The sequence below is a fragment of the Aquarana catesbeiana genome, linkage group LG03 (assembly GCF_042186555.1).
Source record: "Aquarana catesbeiana isolate 2022-GZ linkage group LG03, ASM4218655v1, whole genome shotgun sequence".
In the NCBI taxonomy this organism is placed as follows: Eukaryota; Metazoa; Chordata; class Amphibia; order Anura; family Ranidae; genus Aquarana; species Aquarana catesbeiana.
In genome coordinates, this window is record NC_133326.1 from 249,767,148 (window position 1) to 249,789,844 (window position 22,697).

At 43.6% G+C, this 22,697-nt stretch overlaps 1 protein-coding gene across 1 annotated transcript in view; it reads left to right on the forward strand.

Annotated features, from left to right (window-relative positions):
- ARID2 (AT-rich interaction domain 2) overlaps positions 1–22,697 on the forward strand; it is a 140,309-nt gene that overhangs the window by 50,588 nt on the left and 67,024 nt on the right. The window contains exons 4-7 of the mRNA XM_073619956.1: positions 10,895–11,028; positions 11,392–11,610; positions 13,411–13,478; positions 15,695–15,761. Of these exons, the coding sequence (XP_073476057.1) occupies positions 10,895–11,028; positions 11,392–11,610; positions 13,411–13,478; positions 15,695–15,761 (488 nt within the window). The remainder of the gene's footprint in view (positions 1–10,894; positions 11,029–11,391; positions 11,611–13,410; positions 13,479–15,694; positions 15,762–22,697) is intronic.

The window sequence follows — 22,697 nt, forward strand, 5'->3', positions numbered from 1 at the left end:
ATCTGTGTCTCCGTTGCAGCAACAGGATAATGTATGAGAACAAAGCATTGGCTATTCAGAGGTGAGGTTCTATTAATCCTGATTTGTATCCTATCGAACATCTATAGAAAAAGCTGAAACTTGCAGTTTGGAGAAGGCACCCTTCAAACTTGAGGCAACTGGAACAGTTTGCTCAAGGAGAGTAGGCCAAACTACCTGTTGGCAGGTGCCAAAATCTCATTGTTTGCAGTATTTGCCATCTGTCCCTCAGAAATCTCTGGCTAAATTCCGCCGGCGGTGGATTCTTTCTCCGGATCGCCGATGGCACGCCTCCTATTTAACTGCTGTAATAACTACCTAAATGCCTACACTGGTCCACTCCTCCTCCTGCTTTGAGCTTCTGCTCAGCTGTTTCATATCTCACAAATGATCAAAGTTGTGTTGCTTGCTGGCAGTCGGCTAAGCAAACGGGTACTATACATTACATTTCTGAGTGATAAGTTCCAAGTGTCCAGATCTAAGATTTTACAAAAGACAGTATTCATGGTTTTATCAGCCATGTGCACCCATCAATCTTACCACAGCCTACTGTACATTTAAAGATTGTATTTGCCTTTTAAACACTCTAGCACATACAGATTCAAAAACACTGTGATGGCTATTCATACAATTGATTACATTTCTATAATTTTTATAAGGTCCCATTCACACCTGAGTGTATCTTGAAACTCCAAAATTCTCAACATTCAAAATCCTTTGCTTTTCAGTTATGTGTTCACCCCTGAGCGTAGTGCCAATTAATGTTTGCAGCCCAAAAAAAATCTTTATTGAAGATACCTACTTGATCACAAATGTTGAGGAGCTCCACCCTCCTTTATTAGTAAGCAAAACAAGAGATGATCTGAGAATCGCTTTATTAGGCATGGCTTAAACCAGGGGTAGGCAACCCCCGGCATGGGTGCCGCAAGCGACACGCAAAGCCTTTTTTGCTGGAACTTGACTCCCTGCCCATCAGAGCAGCGCAGGAAAGTGTCAGTGACACTAATGCATTCCAATCTCAGAATTCCCCACGCTGCACCTGCACTGAGGGGGAGGCACTGCGCCCCCACGCATTGTAAAAGATGGTTTGGTTCTCTAACTTTACTGTAGCTGCGATTGTCAGGTTTTGTGATGGGGAAGAGATTGGGTGCAGTTCTGGTAGGGGGGGGGGGGGGGGGGGGGGGCGGTCCGTGTTTCCAGGAGGAGGAGGACTGTCATTTGTCACTGCTAAAGCCAATCATAGTCCTGCTAGCCCCGTCCACCAACTGGAGGAAGATGACTCGCTTGGTTGCCACTACCAATCTCAGAAAGAAGGGATTTCACTGTGATTAAGAAAACCACAATCGGGTGACAGTGGTGAGACAGATGAGCGGGGGGGGGGGTTAGTGTTTGGAGGAGAAAGGAGGTACATTGGTGGAACACATGAGCAGGGGGTTACAGTGGTGGGGCTGAAGAGCAGGGGGAACAGAGTTGGGACAAATGTGTAGGAGGTACAGTGGTGGGGCAGATGAGAAAGGGGGTTACAGTGGTGGGGTGGGGCAGATGAGCAGATAAGTTCAGTGTGTGGACAGATGAGAAGAAGGTTCAGCGGTGAGACAGAAGAGCATGGGGGTACGGCGGTGGAGCAGATGTGCAGGGAGGTACAATGAGATGAGAAAGGGGGAACATTGGTAGGGCAGATGAGCAGGGTGCCTCAGTGGTGGAACAGAACAGCAGGATGGTACAGTGGTGGGGCAGATGAGCAGGGGGGGTACAGAGGTGGGGCAGATGTGCAGGGTAGTACAGTGATGGGGCAGAATGAGCAGGAGGTTACAATGGTGGGGCAGATGTACAGGTGGTTACAGTGGTGGGGCAGATGTGCAGGAGGGGGTTACAGTGGTGGGGCAGATGTGCAGGAGGGGGTTACAGTGGTGGGGCAGATGTGCAGGAGGGGGTTACAGTGGTGGGGCAGATGTGCAGGAGGGTATTACAGGGGGGTGGGTGGACAGATGTGCAGGGGGGACATTGATCTGAGGTGTGAAGGTGTATGAATTGGGATTGATCTGAGGCGTAAGTGCAGGATATTAATTTCTCACTACTAAAGTAGTTTACAGCATTTATTTTATAAAAAAAATCCTTTTCATGATTGAGAGTGTGAAGTTGACTTTTTTTTTGTTATAAAATCGGAACGCTAAATTTCTTTGAAAACATTTTTCTGCAAACTGGTCAAAAGGTTGCCTCCCCCCCCCGGCTTAAACACTCAATTGGTTACAAATACATTGGTTATGAACATTGTGTTTCTTTTTCTCTACATAATCTGCTATTCTATAAATCAAGGCAAGTTCTACTTTCCTACAATACTTTAAATTTAGTACTGATTTCAGTAGGGGTTTGTTGCTGCTTTTAGCCGAGAGATACTGTATTTTGTGTTTAAAGGGGTTGTAAAGGTAAGTTTTTTTTTTTTTTTTTTTTTCCCTTAATGCATTGTATGCATTAAGGTGAAAAAACATCTGACAATACCGGCCCCCCCCCCAGCCCCCCAGTTTTACTTACCTGACCCCTCGAAAGTCCCGCGCTCGCCCCCGACATCCTCTTCGCTGCTCAGCTTGGCTGTTGATTGGTTACAGTGGATGGATTGAAAGCAGCGCAGCCATTGGCTCGCGCTGCTGTCAATCACATCCAATGACCCGGGGGTGGGGCTGAGTGATACAGTGAGCGGCTACGGCCGCCGGTTGTATCACAGGAGCGCGCCCGCAAGCACTCAACACCATGCGAGGGAGCTCGCATGAAAGTGTTGAGTCCTTGCGGGGATGGAGCCAAGACAGCCACCGAGGGACCCCAGAAAATCAGGTTCGGGGCCACTCTGCAAAATGAGCTGCACAGTGGAGGTAAGTATAACATGTTTGTTATTTAAAAAAAAAAAAAAAAAAAATCTTTAGTGATCCTTTAAAGGATATGTAAACATTGTTTGTTTGTTTTTTTTTTGTTTGTTTTTTTTTTTAGAAAAAAAAATGTCATGCATGCCTCATGCCTCCTCTGTGCAGATGGTTTTGCACAGGATGACCCAGATCCTCCTCTTCTGGGGTCTCTCAGCAGCGCTCCTGGCTCCTCCTCCCTCGGGGCACTCGTGAGGGCGCTCCTGTGTCCTGCTGCGTCCATTGACACAGGCAGCAGGACTCTGCTCCGGCATCATTTGATTTGATTGACAGCAGGGGGAGCCAATGGCTGCGCTGCTATCTATCCAGTCAGGACCCGAGACACCAGCTGGAACAGGTGTGCTCCTCCCCGGCGCAGGAATGATCAGGCTCAGGTAAGTAAAAGGGGGGGGCTGGTGCACTACAAGAGGTTTTTGACCTCAATGCATAAAATGCATTGAGGTCAAAAACCGTGAGGGTTTGCAACCCCTTTAAGGCTGCAATCGCACTTGAGCTGAGCATCTTTGGTTGTTTTACAGGCCTTTTTTTTTTTTTTCTTTTTTTGGGCTTTTGTACAGGCCTTTTTGCGGGCACCTAAGGCTTGAGTGGTTTTTTTTTTTTTTTTTTTTTTTTTGCCAATAGAAAGCTAGTTACCAGGAGAAAAAAAATAGTTTTTTTAGGTACTCCCATTGAAGTCTATTAGGCCTAAAAAAAATACTTGAAGCTTGTGGCTCAAATGGAAGCTCGTGTACTTTTTTTCTTAAATAAAAAATATTCGTTTATTCACTTTTTTTTTTTTTTAAATAAAAAGGCCATTTTGACTTGTGTTTGTGTAAAGTATGTACATATCCGGTTGCTTCTCTTTTTGCTCTCTTTAAGTGTATTTGCTTTGTTGGTGGTTCTATTGGCACCCTCCTGCCTGACATCCTTTTAAAAAGAAAAATCAAAGGAGCGAGTTGGAAAATGGTCAGCCAAACAGTAGCCAATTAGTTTTTTGTATTTTTTTTTTTTTCAGTGTCGCATAACAAAGAAAATACACAAAGTTGAGAAAAATGTATTTTTTAACGTTACATTAAAGGGGTTGTAAAGTCAGAAGTTTTTTTTTCTTAATGCATTCTAATAAAAATCCTTCTGTGTGCTGCAGCCCCCCTAATACTTGAGCCCCATCTCTGTCCAGCGATGTCCACGAGTGTCTCGGCCGTCCGAGACTCTCCCTCCTGATTGTCTGAGACACAGCAGTGGAGCCACTGGCTCCTGCTGCTGTCAAAGTAAGCTAGCCAATCAGAGAGATGGGGCCGGGCTGGGGCTCCGTGTCTGAATGGTTACAAGTTGCTGTGGCTCAGGTGCCCCCATAGCAAGCTGCTTGCTGTGGAGGCACTCGGCGGGTTACTAGCAAGATTCTTCAAGAGCTGCAGTGCCACTGAGCGCATTTTGCAGCTTTCTGGATCAGCGAATTAGTATAGTCTTGGAGGCTATAGCAAGACTCCACCGTAAAGAGAAAGCAAATGTGACCTTGGGCATTGGACTGCGTTAGGCACTCTCCTAAGCACCTTTGGGGCAACATGTTCGCTGCAGAGTGCCCTACAGGTACAGGGATTTTCTGCTCTGCACTTTCTAAAAGACAATGACACCCAAGTGCCCGGATCATTATCCCCTGCCTAAGCCACAACACCCTTCTTTAACCACTTCAGGGGTTTTATGTCTTTTTATATTGGGAAAAGTCATGTTTGCCGACTCAAAACACAGGGGCCACAAGCCTGCAGTCATGCCCTCTCCTCCAGAATCCATCTCTGATTTGCCTCTAGCTACGATTCCTTCTGCACAGTTAGCTGAAGATGGAGAGGAATGTAACTTATCTGTATTTGAGTCCTTAATCATGCAGTGCACACATACCTTGACCTGGAACAACCTGTATTGGCCACACCTAAGGTTACTAGCCTGGGTTCTCCTAAAAGCTCTGAGCCTGTTAAAACCTTTCCTGTTTATGTACTTTAACTACCAGTTTTGTATAGTGACTGGCCTAATGCTGAAAAGATCTTTGCTCAGCAATTTCATGGATTCCACCGTCCCACATCTCAACAAGACTTTGAATGTCCCTGTAAAGGACACTCCAGTTTGTAAAGATCTGTAGATAAGTGGCTAGAGGCCCATACAGGAGCTTATTCACCTTTACAGGCCCAGTACTACAACCTAATTGCTGCCATATCTGTCAGTCAGACCTTGACTGTCTGAGTTCAAGGATGTCTCAGGATCCTGGGGCTATCAACACAGATCCCCCTCTATCCTCCCAACAACTGGAACCCATGCTCGCTCCACTATGTTGGTGGATATTCTCCTGCTATCCTGAATAAGTCTCCTTTTGTTGCACATTTGGAGGACCCACGGCTCAAATGTTGATCTGTTGAATATCAGTGCAACAATTGTCCCCCTTTAAAGGGCATACTCCATAAGACATCTCTTTGGCGAATCCCTAGATAACTTTGTCAAAGGTGTCACCAGGGGTACCCTTATACCTCAGCAGAAAGGCTAAGCTTCAGTCAGGTAAAGCCTTTTATGTCAGAGGCTAAGAAGTATTTCTCATTTCTTCTGGGCCTCCAACCCCAAAGCTAAACCCCAGGACTTGGTTCCACCATAAATCGTTGACCTTGAAATCTTCCAGGACTGTAAGCAAGTCCTCTTCTTGAAGAGGGGTCCTCTCACTTGTCAGAGTGGGGGCACATCTGTTGGTGTTCTAGTGATTCTCATCACACCCAACTGGCCCAGGCAGACGTGGTACTTGGACCTTGCAAGATTCCTGATGGACCCTCTGTGGGCCCTTCCAGAAGAGGCAGATTTACCACCCAGCTTCTGAGACCCCGTGGGATATCAGGCCGGTTGGTACTCCAGAATCTACCCTTTGAACCTTTCTGGGATATTCCCCGTCTAATCTCCCGTAAAAGGTTGCCTTTCTCGAGTCCATCACCACTGTGATGTGAGTTTCTAAGTAGGCGGTCTTATCCAGCAAGGAGCCCTTTCTTGCGCTATACAGATAAAGTTGTTTTGAGGTCCAAGGCTTCCTTTTTCTTTAGACAAACTGACATTAATTTTGTGATTCCTAAGCCCTGGTTCACACAGGGGCGACTTGTCAGGCGACCTAGCCGCCTGACAAGTCGTGTCCCATTCTGTACTACGGAACCACTCTAATAGGAGCGACGCAAGTCGCTCCGACTTAGAAAAAGGTTCCTGTACTATTTTTGGGGGCGACTTCAGGAGACTTGCATTGACTTCTATACAGAAGTCGTTTTGCAAGTCGCCGCTGAAGTCGTGTGCAGGTCGCCTCGGTGAGTCGGCCTGCAAGTCATGTTGCCCCGTGTGAACTGGCAGTGAGGGTTCCCCACAAGTTTGAGAAGATTCCTGCCAAAGCAGACTCCATTAGATCTGTTGGTGTTTAATGAGGTTTTCAGCATCAGGTATCTGTTTCTGCCATGTAGTTTATTGTTCATGTGTTTGTTTTATCAGGTGGATGTTAAATTTCCAGCTCTGGCTATTTTTTTTTTAGGTAGCTCTGTGAGCTGTATTGAAACCATTCTGTTAACCTTTTATTTACGTGAGCCTGTGAAGCTTCCCTTTTTTTTTTTTTTGTTTTTTTTTTTGCTGTGTTGCCCACCCCTCAGTTGGAATGGTTTGGACATACATTAAATGAGCCTTAAAGTGGTTGTAAAGTCTAAACCTTTTTTTACCTTAAAGCGGAGTTCCACTCGTTAAGTTTATTAAAAGTCAGCAGCTGCAAAAAGTGTAGCTGCTGACTTTTAATAAACAATCCCACGGTCCAACGATGCGGCTGCCTGCTGAAGCCTCGCTCCTCTCCCTCTCCTCGACGCAGTCATTGCAAGCGTGGGCACCCAGCTGTGACAGCTTGCGGCTTCACAGCCTGGTGGGGACTGCGCATGCGTGAGTTGCGCCTTCTCAGTGGGCAGGCAATCGTCTGGGGCCTGTGACGTGTCCCAAGAGTTTTCGGGGAGAGAGGAGTTGCCTAGGTGGCAGAGCGGAAGTGGGAGCTGGTTGCTTGTCAAAACTAGGTACCTACTCCCCACCCCCCAAAAAATGACATGCCAAATGTGGCATGTAAGGGGGCGAGGAGTGCTTAAAGCGGAAGTTCACTCTTGGGTGGAACTCTGCTTTAATGCATTCCTTGCATAAAGGTAAAAAAAAAAAATCTTTAGGTGCCAGCATCACCCCCCTCACACCCCCCCCCCCCCCCTTTAATTACCTGAGACCTCATTTAATCCAGCCCCTGTGAAAGTTTTCAGATCTTTTCTACCCTCACTTCCGGGTCTTGTTGGCTTTGCTGGGGCACCGGGAGCCATTGGCTCCCAGTGCTGTCAATCAAAGCCAGTGACGAGGGAGCAGGGTGCGGGGCTGAGTCCCGCTGTCTGTGTCAGTGGACGCAGCAGAGGGACTCGGGTGTGAGCATGCATGAGTACCGCTTCCCATGGGGGCACTGGTCCCAGGAGGGGCCAGGAGCACCAGCAGGGGACCCGAAAAGAGGTTCCTGGCCGCTCTGTGCGATTCCATTGCACAGAGTAGTGTAAGTATAGATATATTTATTTTTAAAAAATGTACCTTTACAACCCCTTTAATTTCAGAACGGTTTGTACCATGGGCTCCCCCCTCCGTCCTGCCTTAGATGGTAGGAGAGACCAACTGTTGGAATCGTGGCCCCAGCACCTCACAAACACGCATCTGGCTATGAGAACTCAACTTTCCTAAACCCACATGTGCAGTCTGCACTTTCTACAGCAGTGGAAGAGTTCAGCATTCTGCGAATAAATGAGAGAGCAAACTAGCGTGTGGTTAGGTGACAGACTGTGCATGCATGGTTAGCAAGTAATACCCAACACTCAGACTCTTAAACAAGATATGGGTAAAAGGTGAAATCGTTGCAAAAAGTTATGGGGTTTACTAAATACAGCCCTATCTTGAACAATTTAACTTCTTCAGAGCTAGCAAAGATGCAGTATGCCGCGAAATGGTGAGAGTTTGGAGTCACACATCTTAGACATATTTTTAATGGCTGGACTCTACTCCCATTTTCCCAATTACAGTAAAACCTTGGTTTGAGAGTAACTTGGTTTGAGAGCGTTTTGCAAGACGAGCAACATTTTTAAATAAATTTTGCCTTGATATACAAGTAGTGTCATGTCACAACTAAGTATAAAAGAGAAGAGTGGCGCCTCTAATTGTAGCAATATTGTTACATTTAATGAAGGTACAACATTTAGCAACTCACATGGTTGATGATTAAAACGGGCACATCTAAGAATGCAGGCATCCGAGGGAAAAGCTGTCCACATAGACCATCATCCCTTCCATGCTGTGCTCCACGAGCGCTTTAAGCCTCACTTTCAGATCGCTCTACTGCAGGGTAGTCCTCCCGATCATGATTGCAGACTGACAGCTGTGAGAACCGGCGGCGTGGAGGATGGTCTGTGTGGACAGCTTTACCCCGGATGTCTGCAAACTTAGATGTGACTCTTTTAATCATCCACCATGTGAGTTGCTAAATGTTGACTTTAACTGCTTGCCAATCAGCCGCCATCAATATACTGCAGCAGGTAGTCACGATCCTGCAAACCGTCGTAGCTATACGTCGGCTCACGGGATTGGGATAGCAGGCGCGCACGTGCCGGCTGCACAGCGGGGGTGCCAATGCTCGTGGCGGACGGTCCCGATGACTGCCGGCCACGAGCGATCGCGATGGACAGAACACGGAAGTATGTGTGTAAACACACATCTGTGTTGTTCTGAGAGGAATGACAGATTGTGTGTTCCTATTAGCTAGGGACCACGATCTGTCACTTCCTCTAGTCAGTCCACTCCCCCTTCAGTTAGAATCACCTCCCAGGGAACACAGTTAACCCCTTGATCGCCCGCTAGTGTTAACCCCTTCACTGCCAGTGACATTTTTACAGTAATGCATTTTTATAGCACTGATCGCTGTATAAATGCCAATGGTCCCAAAAATGTGTCAAAATTGTCCGATGTGTGCGCCATAATGTCGCAGTCATGATAAAAATCACAGATCGCCGCCATTACTAGTAAAAAAAAAAAAAAATAATAAAAATGCTGTAACTTTTGCGCAAACCAATCAATATACGCTTATTGCGATTTTATTATTATTTTTTTTTTTTTTACCAAAAATATATAGAAGAATACATTTCGGCCTAAACTGAGAAAAAATTGCTTTTTTTAAAAAAAGAAATGGATATTTATTACAGCAAAAGGAACAAAATATTTTTTTTTTCAAAATTGTTGCTCTTTTTTTTGTCTCTAGCGCAACGTTGCACGACTGCGTAATTGTTAAAGCGACGCAGTGCCGAATTGCAAAAAATGGCCCGGTCATTCTGCAGCGAAATCTTCCAGGGCTGAAGTGGTTAAATGTAACCATATTGCTACACTTAGAGGCATGTCTCTTTTATACTCTGTACTGTAGATCCTGTTGAATTTTGCTTCTAATCCCCTTCTGGAGGCTTCCATTTGTGGATGGACGTTTTATGGTTACACAACCTATCACATTGCTATAATCTTTTTATATGGACTATAAACTGAAGGACTTATGAATAAAAGGTTGTGGAATGAATCATCTGAGTTTCCATTATTTCTTATGGGGAAATTTGCTTTGATATACAAGTGCTTTGGATTACAAGCATGTTTCCGGAACGAATTATGCTCGCAATCCAAGGTTTTACTGTACAGGCAAGATATGGTCTTCCACTGTACTTACAATGCAATTCTTTTACTATCTACGGCAGAACGCGGTTAAAGCCCAACAATCCAGGGAGACTCTATCTCCAATGCCTGTTTTTAACTTAATGCAACAGTCTAGTTCTATGAAAGGCTCGACATGGTATGCCATGTTGTTTGAGGAGTTTTTGGATAAATTCCCTAACTTGGTGTTTGAGAAATGGGAGAGAGATGTGGGTGATATTCCTAGAGAACAATAGGAGGAGGCATTGCAATCCGTATGCTTGTGTTTCTTGAATGTTACCCAACTGTCTCAACTATGTTACACTGAGAGTACATCATACTCCACCTAAACAAAATAATATGGGCCTGTACCGAGATCCTATATGTGCTCGATGTGGCAGAGAAAGGGGTGATGTGACTTACTTAGCGGTGTCCGAAGTTGCATCACTATTTGAAAAATATTATAACCACAGTTAATAATGCGTTTTAGATAAGTCTGCCTACAGAACCTAAAGATTGTATATATTGGGTATCCTATAGGAAGTAATGCCAGATGTGTACATTAAAGAAGCAGTGTCTCAGGCCATAGGCTATTATTACTCCAATGGACCTTGCTGAATTCCCCCTACACCACAGACGTGGCTTGAACTTATGGGTACGATGCTACTATATGAGGAATTAATATATCATCATCATAGGGGTAACCCACATAAATATGAGAAACTATGAGGAGGCTGGCTGGCTACTCCAGGCCTGGCTCCAGTGGATCTGGTAATGGATATAATATTCATTTGATAATGACTTGTTTAGAGGAGCAGGGAAGGGGGTTACCCCTGTATTTCTTGTGTATCTCATACTGTATTGATCTTATGGAAATTTGAGTCTGATTCCAGGTTTATTTTCTTTAATTTTCCATATGTATGGTATATGCTGTGTACAAAAGTGTGCCTGAAATATACCGTATGTGATACCTGTTACTTGGCAGGAGTGAACTCTCTGAAATTGTATTATTGGATTGTATGATCTATTGTTTTCAATAAAGAATCGTTCTGATTTAAGGAAAAAAAGTAGGGATTGTTTTTGAAAATGGAGGACAGCATTTAAATGTACATTTGAAAACAGTAACTACTAGTACAGAATATATTTAAAAAAGTCATTATAGGTAACTTTAACTTTTTTTTTTTTTTTTTTATAATGCGCTTATTAACAAAGATTGAGTGGCATATTTTTAATATTTTAATGTTCTTTTGTTATAGGTATTTGGAAAAATATGAGAAGGTTCATCACTTTGGAGAAGATGATGATGAGGTCCAACCTGGAAATCCAAAACCGCAGCTCCCCATTGGTGCAATACCATGTACCTACAACTACCAGCAGCATATTGTACCAGGTAAAAATTTGATCTCATAGGAGCAGTATGCTCATAATTTGTTTTAGAGTTGGCATATATAAATCTTCATGGTGGTTTGCAAAAAACTCACTTTGTGATTAGTGATCCATTTCACTGCTATTATGATGGCAAATTAGAAATATTTCCTATTGGAATATCTCTCCTCTCTTCCTTTTTTGGTGACCGCTCTAAAATTTGGAATTTTCCCTCTCTTAGTTCCTATGGCAGTGGTCATCAGGACATAGAGAAAGCGAAAGCTACATTCTAATGTTCTCCTGCTTGTATGACAACTATTATTGTTTTTAGAGTTGCATTACTTTTTTTTTTTTTTAACCCATCATGAAATCATTTTCTTCATTACAGATTATTTACGACAAAGTTATGGGCTTACCATGGACTTCAACACACCAAATGATTACAACAAACTGGTGCTTTCACTTTTATCTGGACTCCCTAATGAAGTGGACTTTGCAATTAATGTTTGCACACTTCTGTCTAATGAAAGCAAACATGTAATGCAGCTTGAAAAGGACCCCAAAATTATCACATTGTTGCTTGCAAATGCTGGTGTATTTGATGACAGTGAGTATAAGTGCCTGTTTTGGATTACTGGATTTTATTTTGGCTTCCTTTTAACCTCTTGACCGCATAGCACATATATGCAGTGGCAAGAATGGTGGGCTTTGACACCCAACTGTTGCACATACTGTATGTGTCCACAGCGGTATGAGATTGTGTGCTGAAAGCGTGGTCACTGTGCACTCCCAGCCCACTGACCGTGATGTCACTGACAGTTGTCGGCCAAGGCCTTTGATTGAGAGCCGACGGGCTGACGAGCATGTGACCGCTCTGAGAGCCAATCAAAGCAGTCGCATACAGTAGCCACTCTGCCTCCCAGGCATTAAAGCCCACTTAACGCTGCCTCCTGGTGGCCCTTTATGGAGGTCAAGGTGCATCTGCCAGCAAGCTGCCTGAAATGATTAGCTGGAATGGTACCTGGTGAGTAACAGTTGCCCCTTTTTCATGCTTTATAGTGAAGCACAGGAATATGTTAGTAAGCTCCAATCTGTGAAGGAAAAGTTTATGCATTTGAAATTAAGTGGTTAATGAGTTCTTCCATGCACTTGGAGGTAATTAAAGTGCACTGTAATAGTCTTTTGGGAATATAGTAACGCCTCCTGTCTACGCTGGCGCTCTGGATAGGGGTAGAATTAAAGTGTTTGGCAAGAATAACAACTTTTGCTTAAGTTGAACTAAAATCTATTGCTTTTCTTTATTCCATTAAAAATATATAAATGTTAAAGTACGGATACCTACATGTTTGCTGTAGTGGTTGATCCTGTAGAGAAGGGGTAGGCAATCTGGGTCCCTCCAGCTGTTGAAGAACTAAAAGTCCCAACATGCCTCTGGGAGTAATTGTAACTGCCATCCTTGCAATGCTTCATGGGAGATGTAGTTTCACAACAGCTAGAGGGCCCCAAGTTGCCTACCCCTACTGTAGAGCATCATGCAACTAGTGGCTCTGGAAATCTCATAGTGAACTCCTCATTTGTAAGACAGGCACCTGCTTCTGGTACGTCTCTGTTAGAGGCAGCTCATTCTAGCAAACGGGTATTTCAGGCATTCCCAGTTATTCTTTTATTGAAAAATAAAAAGGAACTAGGGTCAATTTCAATTAAGGTCTCCTTTCAGCTTCTACTGAGAAGCTGAAAGAAGCTTTTAGCATTACTGCTGTGTAGATAACTTTTTCTCCCCTTCTGTAAGCATTTTCAAGTCAACTACAAATAACTGTGGTTCTGCCTTTCCAATGTTACATGTTCCAAAAACAGAGAAGAGCATTTGCAGTTGCTCTTCTGGCTCTAGTTTTTTCAGCGCTGCAGTACCTGCCAGCTTTCATCTCCATAGATATTAGAGTTTTATGAATCTACCGCAATTTACCTTCCAGCTGTTTTTCCGCTAAAAACATGTGGACCGTTAGAGATCTGTAAATTGGGATACTTGAGAGCAGCAGTGTCCCCCAACTCCCTCTCAAGTTCTGCAGTATTTCGCCTTTTGCTCCCAGCTACTTTTTGATGTAGCTTTCAGCAGCCCTCTTCGGATACTTTTGTTTTTTGAATTTCCACATGTAACTTCCCCATATGCACGAAGCCTAAAAAAGGTTGCTTAGTTCATATAATTTCATAAAAATGTGTTTAGTATTTTTATTGCCTCTCCTTGTTATATTTGAATAAGGATCACTTGCTGAAATATGCTTAAGATCTTTGTTCTGTGCTCACCCCAGAAAGACTAACTTTAATATTTAATATGCCTAAGTTTTAATGTTTTGTGGATTTAATTTGTTATACTTCATTCTTTTATGGTCTTAATTTTGGCAATTAACAGCTCTGGGATCTTTTTCTGCGGTTTTTGGTGATGAATGGAAGGAAAAAACAGACAGGGATTTTGTACAGGTAATGTATTTATTCTTGAAATATAAACATGCTATAAAAATTATAAAAAAAAATAGAACTGTTAAATATAATAGCACACATCCTAATTTTACTTTTTAAGGGCGCTTTCACACTACCCCGCTGAGCTTTGGCCGCAGTGTACCTGCAGTTTTCATGTGTGTTTGTTATGCTTTCCCATAGACTTCTATTGGTGCGCTTTCAGGAAATGCACCACAATTGTGTGATGTAATAAGTCTATGGAAAAGTGCAGCTAACCCATATGAAAACCCCATATGTGGATGTAGGCTGTCTCAAATCTGTGCTGTTGGCAAAGCACAGCAGATCAGTGTGAAGCTCAGTTCAAAGCCTGAACTGCAGACCATGATCCCATGGGGTTATTGGTTATGTGTATGTATAAATTGCAATAAGCCGATGGCCAATCCTGCCCTATGAATTGAGAAGGTCACGAGGTGGATCGTACACAGATAAGGCATCAGGTTGAGTCAGGCTCTAATGCACAAAATAAAGAAATTACACCTTTCCAGAGGAGTTCACAAAGAGGTTTATACAATAGCAGAGTAGCAAGTCAGAATTCTGCAAAGAAAAGAAATGACAGACTGATTGGTCTGAGAGCATGGTGGCTGAACAAACTACCCAGTACAGGCATGCTGTGTTTCTGTACTGTGTCTTGCACCTCTGAATGGCCAGATAAAAGATGAAAACGGAATACGCTAACACGGATCAGCTTATGTGCTTTGTGTGGTCAGTTTAGAACAGCTTTCTTTCTTTTTCTTTCTTTCTTTTTCTTTCTTTTTTCTTTCTTTCTTTTTTCTTTCTTTCTTTTTCTTTCTTTTTTCTTTCTTTCTTTTTCTTTTCTTTCGTTCTTTCGTTCTCTGAGGCACCCCAGTCTAAGGGCTCATTCATACATGAGGTTAGGGTTGTACACATGGGTACATGATGGGATGCTTTGTTTCATGGTCATGGCAAGAATTAATACCACGTCACATGCATGTGGTTGTGGCAAGATGGTGCTGGCATTTAGTGGATTAAAACAGGCATGAAGGAGGCCCCATATCACCTCCTTCACACCTGTTGAATGCCTCTTAAAAGCGATCTAAGCATGGATCGCTTTTCAGAGAAGTGGTGGACCTTGCCGCTAATGTGAAAGAGAGCCCTTAAAAAGAAGTCCCGCTACTTAAGAAAAGTAGTTCTGATCATACGGAGTGTAGGGGTCACAATTACAAGTAATGTTAAGTCGTACATACACACACACACACGTAAACATTCACGTACATAAGCTCACATAATATACACATACATACACACAGCCTTTTCAAAAACAGATTTTTATTTTTTTTGTACCTGGCCTCCAGATGCTTTCTCCGCTTAGTTGACTTTCAATTTTAAATTCACATTTGGCACCTGCACTACCAGGTGAAATGCTTATTTACACATTGCTGCATGGTAGAGCTCCCACTCTGTCGACTTACAGATAGACACTTGTGGAGGCAGAGAAGCAAGTGGGAGCTCAATCAGGGCAACAGTATGCCTTTCTCAACAGCACCCTGGTTGAGAGGCTGGTTTAGAAAGAGAAAATGTGACTTGCAGGACCAACCAGTTACTTCATATCGAAGAAATGATGGAGACTATGATTTATAGGGTAATATACACTTGAAGACTCATACTTCTTGCTGAAGATCTTACTAACACAATGAGGTTCTTACTCATCAGATTTTGTGTGTAAAAAAAAAAAAAAAGTTTTTTTTTTTTTTTTTTCCCCTCAAATTATCCAGCTACCTTTCATACCATATTGGAGCAGTATACAGACTCAGCAGTATATTCCTGCCTACTTTTAACAAGTCCTTTTGGCCTGCTTTGCGAAACAGATTTCCAATCTTCTGTACATTTTATGCTGTATAAAAGCTGCGCAGTGAAAGGATCATTTCATCTGCTGGGCTGTCTACTGTTCTTGGATCAAAGAAATACTTGTCTTTTTAATCAGCTATTGCCCATACATGCAGCAATTGTGAGAGAAGGTCAGATAGTTGCTTTTAGATAAAATCTCTTTGCATGGAATTTTATATAATCTAACATTGTTAGCAACATATTTGTGTGACAGGCACTTACTGCATTCACCTTCTTCGCATATTTTCCAGCATGGCTGCTCTCACTATGGAAGTATAGAGATTTGTTTGGCTAAACTTCAGTTTTAAAGTACTTTTTATTTTTCGTTTCAGTTTTGGAAGGATATTGTTGATGACAATGAAGTTCGTGATCTCATATATGACAAAAGTAGATCTCAAGGTAGGCTGTCTGATATATCCAGGTGTATGGAATACTGTATGGAAACACTGAGAAAGGTGCACCCTCTTATCTTAATCATAAAGGACACAGGCATAGTATTCATAGACCCCAAGTTATAGGCCCATTACCTTCAGGTAGTGGGACAGTAGCAAAACTTTTGACGACAGGGCATCTTTCCTATAATGTTGCCCCACTCCGTGAGTCCTCCGTATTTTGGTAGTGTCCTAAGGTGATGGACCTCATCTCCCTTGTAGAGAAATTACTTCGCTTAAAGTGGAGCTTTAATGCAGACCAAAATTATTGGCAAACAGGCAAGATTTTTAATCATAATCAAATATTTGGTGTGACCGCCCTTTGTTTTCAAAACGGCATCAATTCTCCTAGGTACACTTGTACACAGTTTATGAAGGAACTTGGCAGGTAGGTTGTTCCAAACATCTTGGAGACCTAACCACAGATCTTCTGTGGATGTAGGCTGTCTCGAATCATTCTGTCTCCATGTAATCTCAGACAGACTCAGTGTTGAGAATCAGGGCTCTGTGGGGGCCAAACCATCACTTTCAGGACTCCTTGTTATTTACGCTGAAGATGGTTCTTAATGACATTGGTGCATGTTTGGGGCCAGTCACATGCCTCCCTTATGGTATGGCATGATGGATAAGTATCTGCCTGTATTTCTCAGCATTTAGAACACCATTGATCCTGACCAAATCTCCAACTCCTGTTTGCAGAATTGCAGCCCCAAACTTGCAGGGAACCTCTACCATGCTTCACTGTTTCCTGCAGACACTCATTATTGTACCACTCTCCAGCCCTTCTGCGAACAAACTGCCTCCTGCTACATACAAACATTTAAAATTTTGACTTATCAGTCCAGAGCACCTGCTGCCATTTTCTTTTTCATACATAATGGGACACAGAGTTAGGCTAATATTTATTACCTGCTGGTTATAGTTCATCTCCATGTGAATGGACCGTGGTAGACCAAAGGTCTTTTAGACAGGAAGTGATCCCCTATATAACCCCTTCCATACAGGAAGTACTACAGTTTTTTACCGGTGGATGGCACGGCGGTTTGAGCTTTACAAAATACCTCTGCGGTATTTGGAAAGCTTAGGCTGGATCATAAATGCTGAAAAGTCAACCAGTTCAAAGTCTAAAGTATTTAGGTCTGATCCTAGATGCAGTCCAAGCAAGAGTGTTCTTGCCACCTGCAAGGATCTGTGCCCTGAAGAATCAGGTGTGTCAGATAAGGGGCACCACACAACCCTCCATTCGACTCTGTATGAGTCTTCTAGGGAGGATGGTATCCTCCTTCGAGGCGGTGCCCTATGCCCAGTTCTATTCCAGGCCTCTACAACAAGACATCTTGTTGGCTTGGTACCGGAGAGGACAAGCCCTGGATTATCCAATGATGTTATCTCCTCAGACAGGCTTAAAGTGGAGTTCCACCCCCCCCAAAAAAAATTAGTAATGTTCTTAAAAAAAATTCAAAAAAACATTTGGAGAAAAATTGTTTTTTTTTCTCACCTCTAAATGCCTGTTGCTAGAGGGTCCCTCGTAGTCTACCTCCTTGGGTGCCTGGGCTCCTGACGTCACTTCCCTCGGTGCAGGAAGGGAGATCGCCTCGCCACCCTCCCTCTGGTCAATCTGGGACACGTGACCGATCCCAGATGATTGCGGGGCCAGTGACGGCTCGCGCATGCGCAGTGTGTGTCCGGCTGTGAAGCCACAGCCGGGCGCCCACAGTTGAAATGCCGGCGCCGCCGAGTGGAGGGGGGGGCGAGTGGGGCTTCGATCCCCCGCATCGCTGGACCCTGGGACAGGTAAGTGTCCGATTAAAAGTCAGCAGCTGCAGTATTTGTAGCTGCTGACTTTTAATTTTTTTTTTTTTAAATGGGAACCCCGCTTTAAGTCTAAACTGGTGGTTGCAGAATCAGAACCTGCGAAAGGGAAGATCCTTTCTCTCGGTAACTTGGAGAGTACTGACTACAGATGCCAGTCTGTCAGGCTGGGGGAGCGACCTTAGAGGGGCTCACAGCTCATGGGGAAAAATGGTTAAGGACAGAACAGATCCTGTCCATCAACGTCCTGGAATTGCGGACAGTACGACTGGCCCCTAAGGTCATGGACGGTGGAGCTTCAGGACTGCCCTATCGGGGTTCAGTCCGACAATGCCACTGCAGTGGCCTATATAACCAAGGCGGTACCAGGAGTCGTTCAGCTCTGAAGGAGGTGAACCACATGCTAGCCTGTGCAGAGGGACATGTGCCGATTCTATCAGTAGTCCATATCCCGGGAGTAGAGAACTGGAAGGCAGATTATCTCAACCGTCAGCAAATCTGCCCGGGGGAATGGTCCCTACACCCAAGAGTGTTCCAGGAAGTTTGTCAACGTTGGGGATGGCAAGAGGTCGACCTACTGGCATCCATGTTCAACAACAAGCTTACAGCAGTCTGTGTCCTGAACAAGAGATCCTCTGGCAATCGGAGCAGATGCTCTGGTAGTTCCATGGAGCCAGTACTCCCTGGTTTATGCTTTCCCTCCGATAGAAGGCCCTGGTTCCCGGAGATTGTTAGACTAATGATAGACGGGTCATGGACATCGCCATGGATGCTTCCACAGCGCCCCAATCTTCTGTCTCAAGGTCCTATACCCCAATTTACAGTCTCTAAATTTGACAGCATGGCTATTGAAGCCATCAAGCCAGGGTGTTAAAGGACCGTGGCATCTCGGGACCTGTGGTGTCTACCCTAGTGAATGCTAGAAAAGCTGTCACTAGGAAGATCTATCATAAGGTCTGGAAGACTTGTATTACTTGGTGTGAAGCCAAAAAATAGCATCCTCGGAAATATGTGATTAAGAGAATTCTCTTTTCTACAGTCAGCTGTGAAAATCAAATTGGCTTTGAGTACAGTCAGAGGTCCAGTTTCGGCCCTATCAGTATACTTGCAAAGGCCTTTATCCTCCCTTTCACTGGTCCGAACCTTTATGCAGGGGGCAACTGGCTTGTTTCCCCCCATTAGATCACCTATGTGTCCTTGGGACTTGAACTTGATGCTGTCTGTGTAATAGAAACAACCATTGGAACCTATCAATGAAATTCCATTAGACTTGGCTATCACCTTGGCTAGAAGGGTGTCGGAATTGGTGGCCCTTTAATGCAGGGAACTGTACTTAAACCTCCACCACGACAGGGTCGTGTTATGACCAGTCCCATCCTTTTTAGAGGTCGACCGATATATCGGCCGGCCAATATATCGGCCGATATTTGGCGTTTTTTACTTAATCGGCATCGGCCGATTGTGCTGATAAAAAAGGCCGATTGTAACTTCAGCCGTGACTTGCAAATGACTTCTGTAATAGAGTCAATGCAAGTTGCCTGAAAGTTATCTTCTCTCCTCCTCTGGGCAGCCTGCCAAGTCTGATAAGAAGATACATTGTATCTCTTCAAGTTCTTTTTTATCAATAGACTGAACTCCTTGTAGGAATTCTCAGTTTAACCATTTAAAGACTAAATCTTTTCTGACACTTGTTGCTTACAGGTAAAAATCCAGTATTTTCTGCTAGAAAATCACTTAGAACCCCCAAACATTATATATATTTTTTTTAGCAGAGACCCTAGGGAATAAAATAGCGGTTGTTGCAATATTTTATGTCACGCGGTATTTGCGCAGCGGTCTTTCAAACGCAATTTAAAAAAAAAAAATACAGTAATGAATTAAAAACAAAAAACTAAGCAGTAAAGTTAGCCCATTTTTTTTTCGTCCAAAAGTTTTGATTACCTGTTTTTGTGTATTTAATATTTAAGATAGTTTTTTTTTTTTCTAAATTATACATACAAGTGAACTGATTGGAGGTTTGTTTTGTTTAATGTTTAAATGTAAAAAATTTTCTGTATCACTTAAGGTTGCTTTCACACTGCAGCGGGCATGCGTTGATGGTAAAACGCTGCTAGTTTTAGCGGTGCTTTACCGTCATTTTAGAGGCACTATTCGGCTGCTAGCGGGGCGCTTATAACCCAGCTAGCGGCCGAGGAAGGGGTTAAATGCGCCCCTGAAGCGCCGCTGCCAAAACGCTTTGCAGGTGCTTCGGCAGCGGTGCGCATTCATTTCAATGGGCAGGAGTGGTGGTATACACCGCTCCAAAGATGCCGTTTGCAGGACTTTTTTTTTACATCCTGCCAGCGCATCGCCTCAGTGTGAAAGCACTCAGGATATCACACTGAGACTGCAGGGGAGCCGTTTTACAGGCACTTTACAGGCGCTCTTTTTAGCCCAAAAGCGCCTGAAAAACGCCCCAGTGTGAAAGGGGTCTAACTGTTAGATTTTATGAGATGAAGGGGAAAAAAAAAAAAAAAATCGGCCAAATATATCGGCCCAAAAAAAATCGGCATCACATATCAGAATCGGCCACCGCGATTTCTAAATATCGGCATCGGCCAGAGAAAAACCCATATCGGTCGACCTCTAATCCTTTTTGCCAATAGTGGTGTCGGCCTTTCATTTAAGTCACAACATTATTTTGCCGCCTTTTTTCTCGGCCTCGTTCGGCAGAAGAGAGATGACTGCATTCCTTGGACATTGTCTGGGCAGTCAAGGTTTATTTGTCTAGATCTGCAGAAATCTGAGGATCAGACTCCCTTTTTTGTTTTACTAAAGGGACCCAAGAAGGGGCAGGCAGCTTCCAAAGCTTCCATTGCCAATTGGGTTAGTTAATTGGTCATTCAGGCCTATGTTCTGAGACCTAAAGCCTTTAGGGTAAGAGCTCATTCTACCAGGGGTGTAGGAACCTCCTGGGCTTTTTGCCATCAGGTATCTGTGGCTCAGTTTGTAAGACTGCCACCTGGTCTTCAGTGCATACGTTCACAAAATTTTATCAAGTGGATATTCGGGCAGCTGAGGATTCGACTTTCGGACGCAGTGTAATGCGGGCTGCCGTATAAGGTCTGATGGCTATTGTTTGGTAGGGTGTCTCCCTCCCCTCAAGGCTATTGCTCTGGGATGTCCCAGCAGGTAATGAATATTAGCCTAACTCTGTGTCCCATGATGTATGAAAAAGAAAATAGGATTTCTTTGTTATATTTACCTGTAAAATCCTTTTCTTTGAGTACATCATGGGATACAGAGGTCCCTCCCCTCTTTTTGGGGATTCATGCTTGCTACAAAACTGAAATACTTACTGTATGGGAGGGGTTCTATAGGGGATCACTTCTTGTCTAAAGATTTTTGGTCTACCAGTGTCCATTCACCTGGAGATGAAGTATAACCAGCAGGTAATGAATATTAGACTAACTCCGTGTCCCATGATGTACTCTAAGAAAAGGATTTTACAGGCAAGTATGACGATAAAATCCTATTTTTCTGCACCCCAGTTCATATGTTATCCTGCATAGTTGAGTCACTTGGCCTTGCTTCCACATCAGACGTATGATTTTTGGCCACAATGCTTCCATGAAGACCACTTCTGGCCAGACTTCTTGGGACAGTAGATGAATGTACCGTTGTACTCCTAAGTTTACAGAATTTGATTTCTTGGCCATTTTTCAGAGAATATGAATGATAACACAAACTTTTCTTTCACTCATGTTTAGTGTTTGGCTGAAGCAATTTATTATCAATCAACTGTGTTTACTCTTTTTAAATCATGATCACAACAGAAACTACCCAAATGACCCTGATCAAAAGTTTACATACCCCAGTTCTTAAAGCGGAGCTCCACCCTAAAGTGGAACTTCTGCTCATCGGATTCCTCCCCTCTCCATTGCCACAATTGGCACCTTTCAGGAGGGAGGGGATGCAGATTCCCGTATAATACAGGTATTTACACTCCCGGAAATAGCTAGCCGCAGATGCCCGCCCCCCAAAAAAGTCTCCAGTTCCTGTAAATTCTTTGACTGTCTTGCATGAACTGCACGTTTTGAGATCTCCCCAGAGTGGCTCAATGATATTGCGGTCAGGGCACTGAGATGGCCACTCCAGAACCTTCACTTTATTCTGCTGTAGCCAATGACAGGTCGCCTTAGCCTTGTGTTTTGGATCATTGTCATGTTGGAATGTCCAAGTACGTCCCATGCGCAACTTCCTGGCTGATGAATGCAAATGTTCCTGCAGTATTTTTTGATAACATACTGCATTCATCTTGCCATCAATTTTGACCAAATTTCCTGTGCCTTTGTTGCTCACACATCCCCAAAACATCAGCGATCCACCTCCATGTTTCACAGTAGGAATGGTGTACCTTTCATCATAGGCCTTGTTGTCTCCTGTCCAAATGTAGCATTTATGGTTGTGGCCAAATAGCTCAATTTTGGTCTCATCACTCCAAATGACTGCCAGAAGGTTTGAGTCTTGTTTGGCGTATTGTAAATGGGATACTTTGTGGCCATGCATCGACCATGCAGCCCATCTTTCTTCAAGTGCCTCCTTATTGTGTATCTTGAAACAGTCAAACCACATGTTTTCAGAGAGTCCTGTATTTCACCTGAAGTTATTTGTGGGTTTTTCTTTGCACCCCGAACAATTTTCCTGGCAGTTGTGGCTGAAATTTTAGTTGGTCTACCTGACCGTGGTTTGGTTTCAACAGAACCCCTCATTTTCCGCTTCTTGATTAGCATTGAACCCTGCTGATTGGCATTCTCAAATCCTTGGATATCTTTTATATCCCTTTCCCGTTTTATACAGTTCAACTACCTTTTCCCGAAGATCCTTTGACAATTCTTTTGCTTTCTCTATGACTCAGAATCCAGAAATGTCAGTGCAGCACTGGATTGTAGGGTCTGTCAGGAGTCCAGAAACTCATTGACCTTTTTATACACACACACACTAATTACAAGCAAACAGATGAGGATGGTTACCTTTTAATAGCCATTCAAACCCCTTTGTGTCAACTTATGTGTATGTTATCAGGCCAGAATCACCAGGGTATGTAAACTTT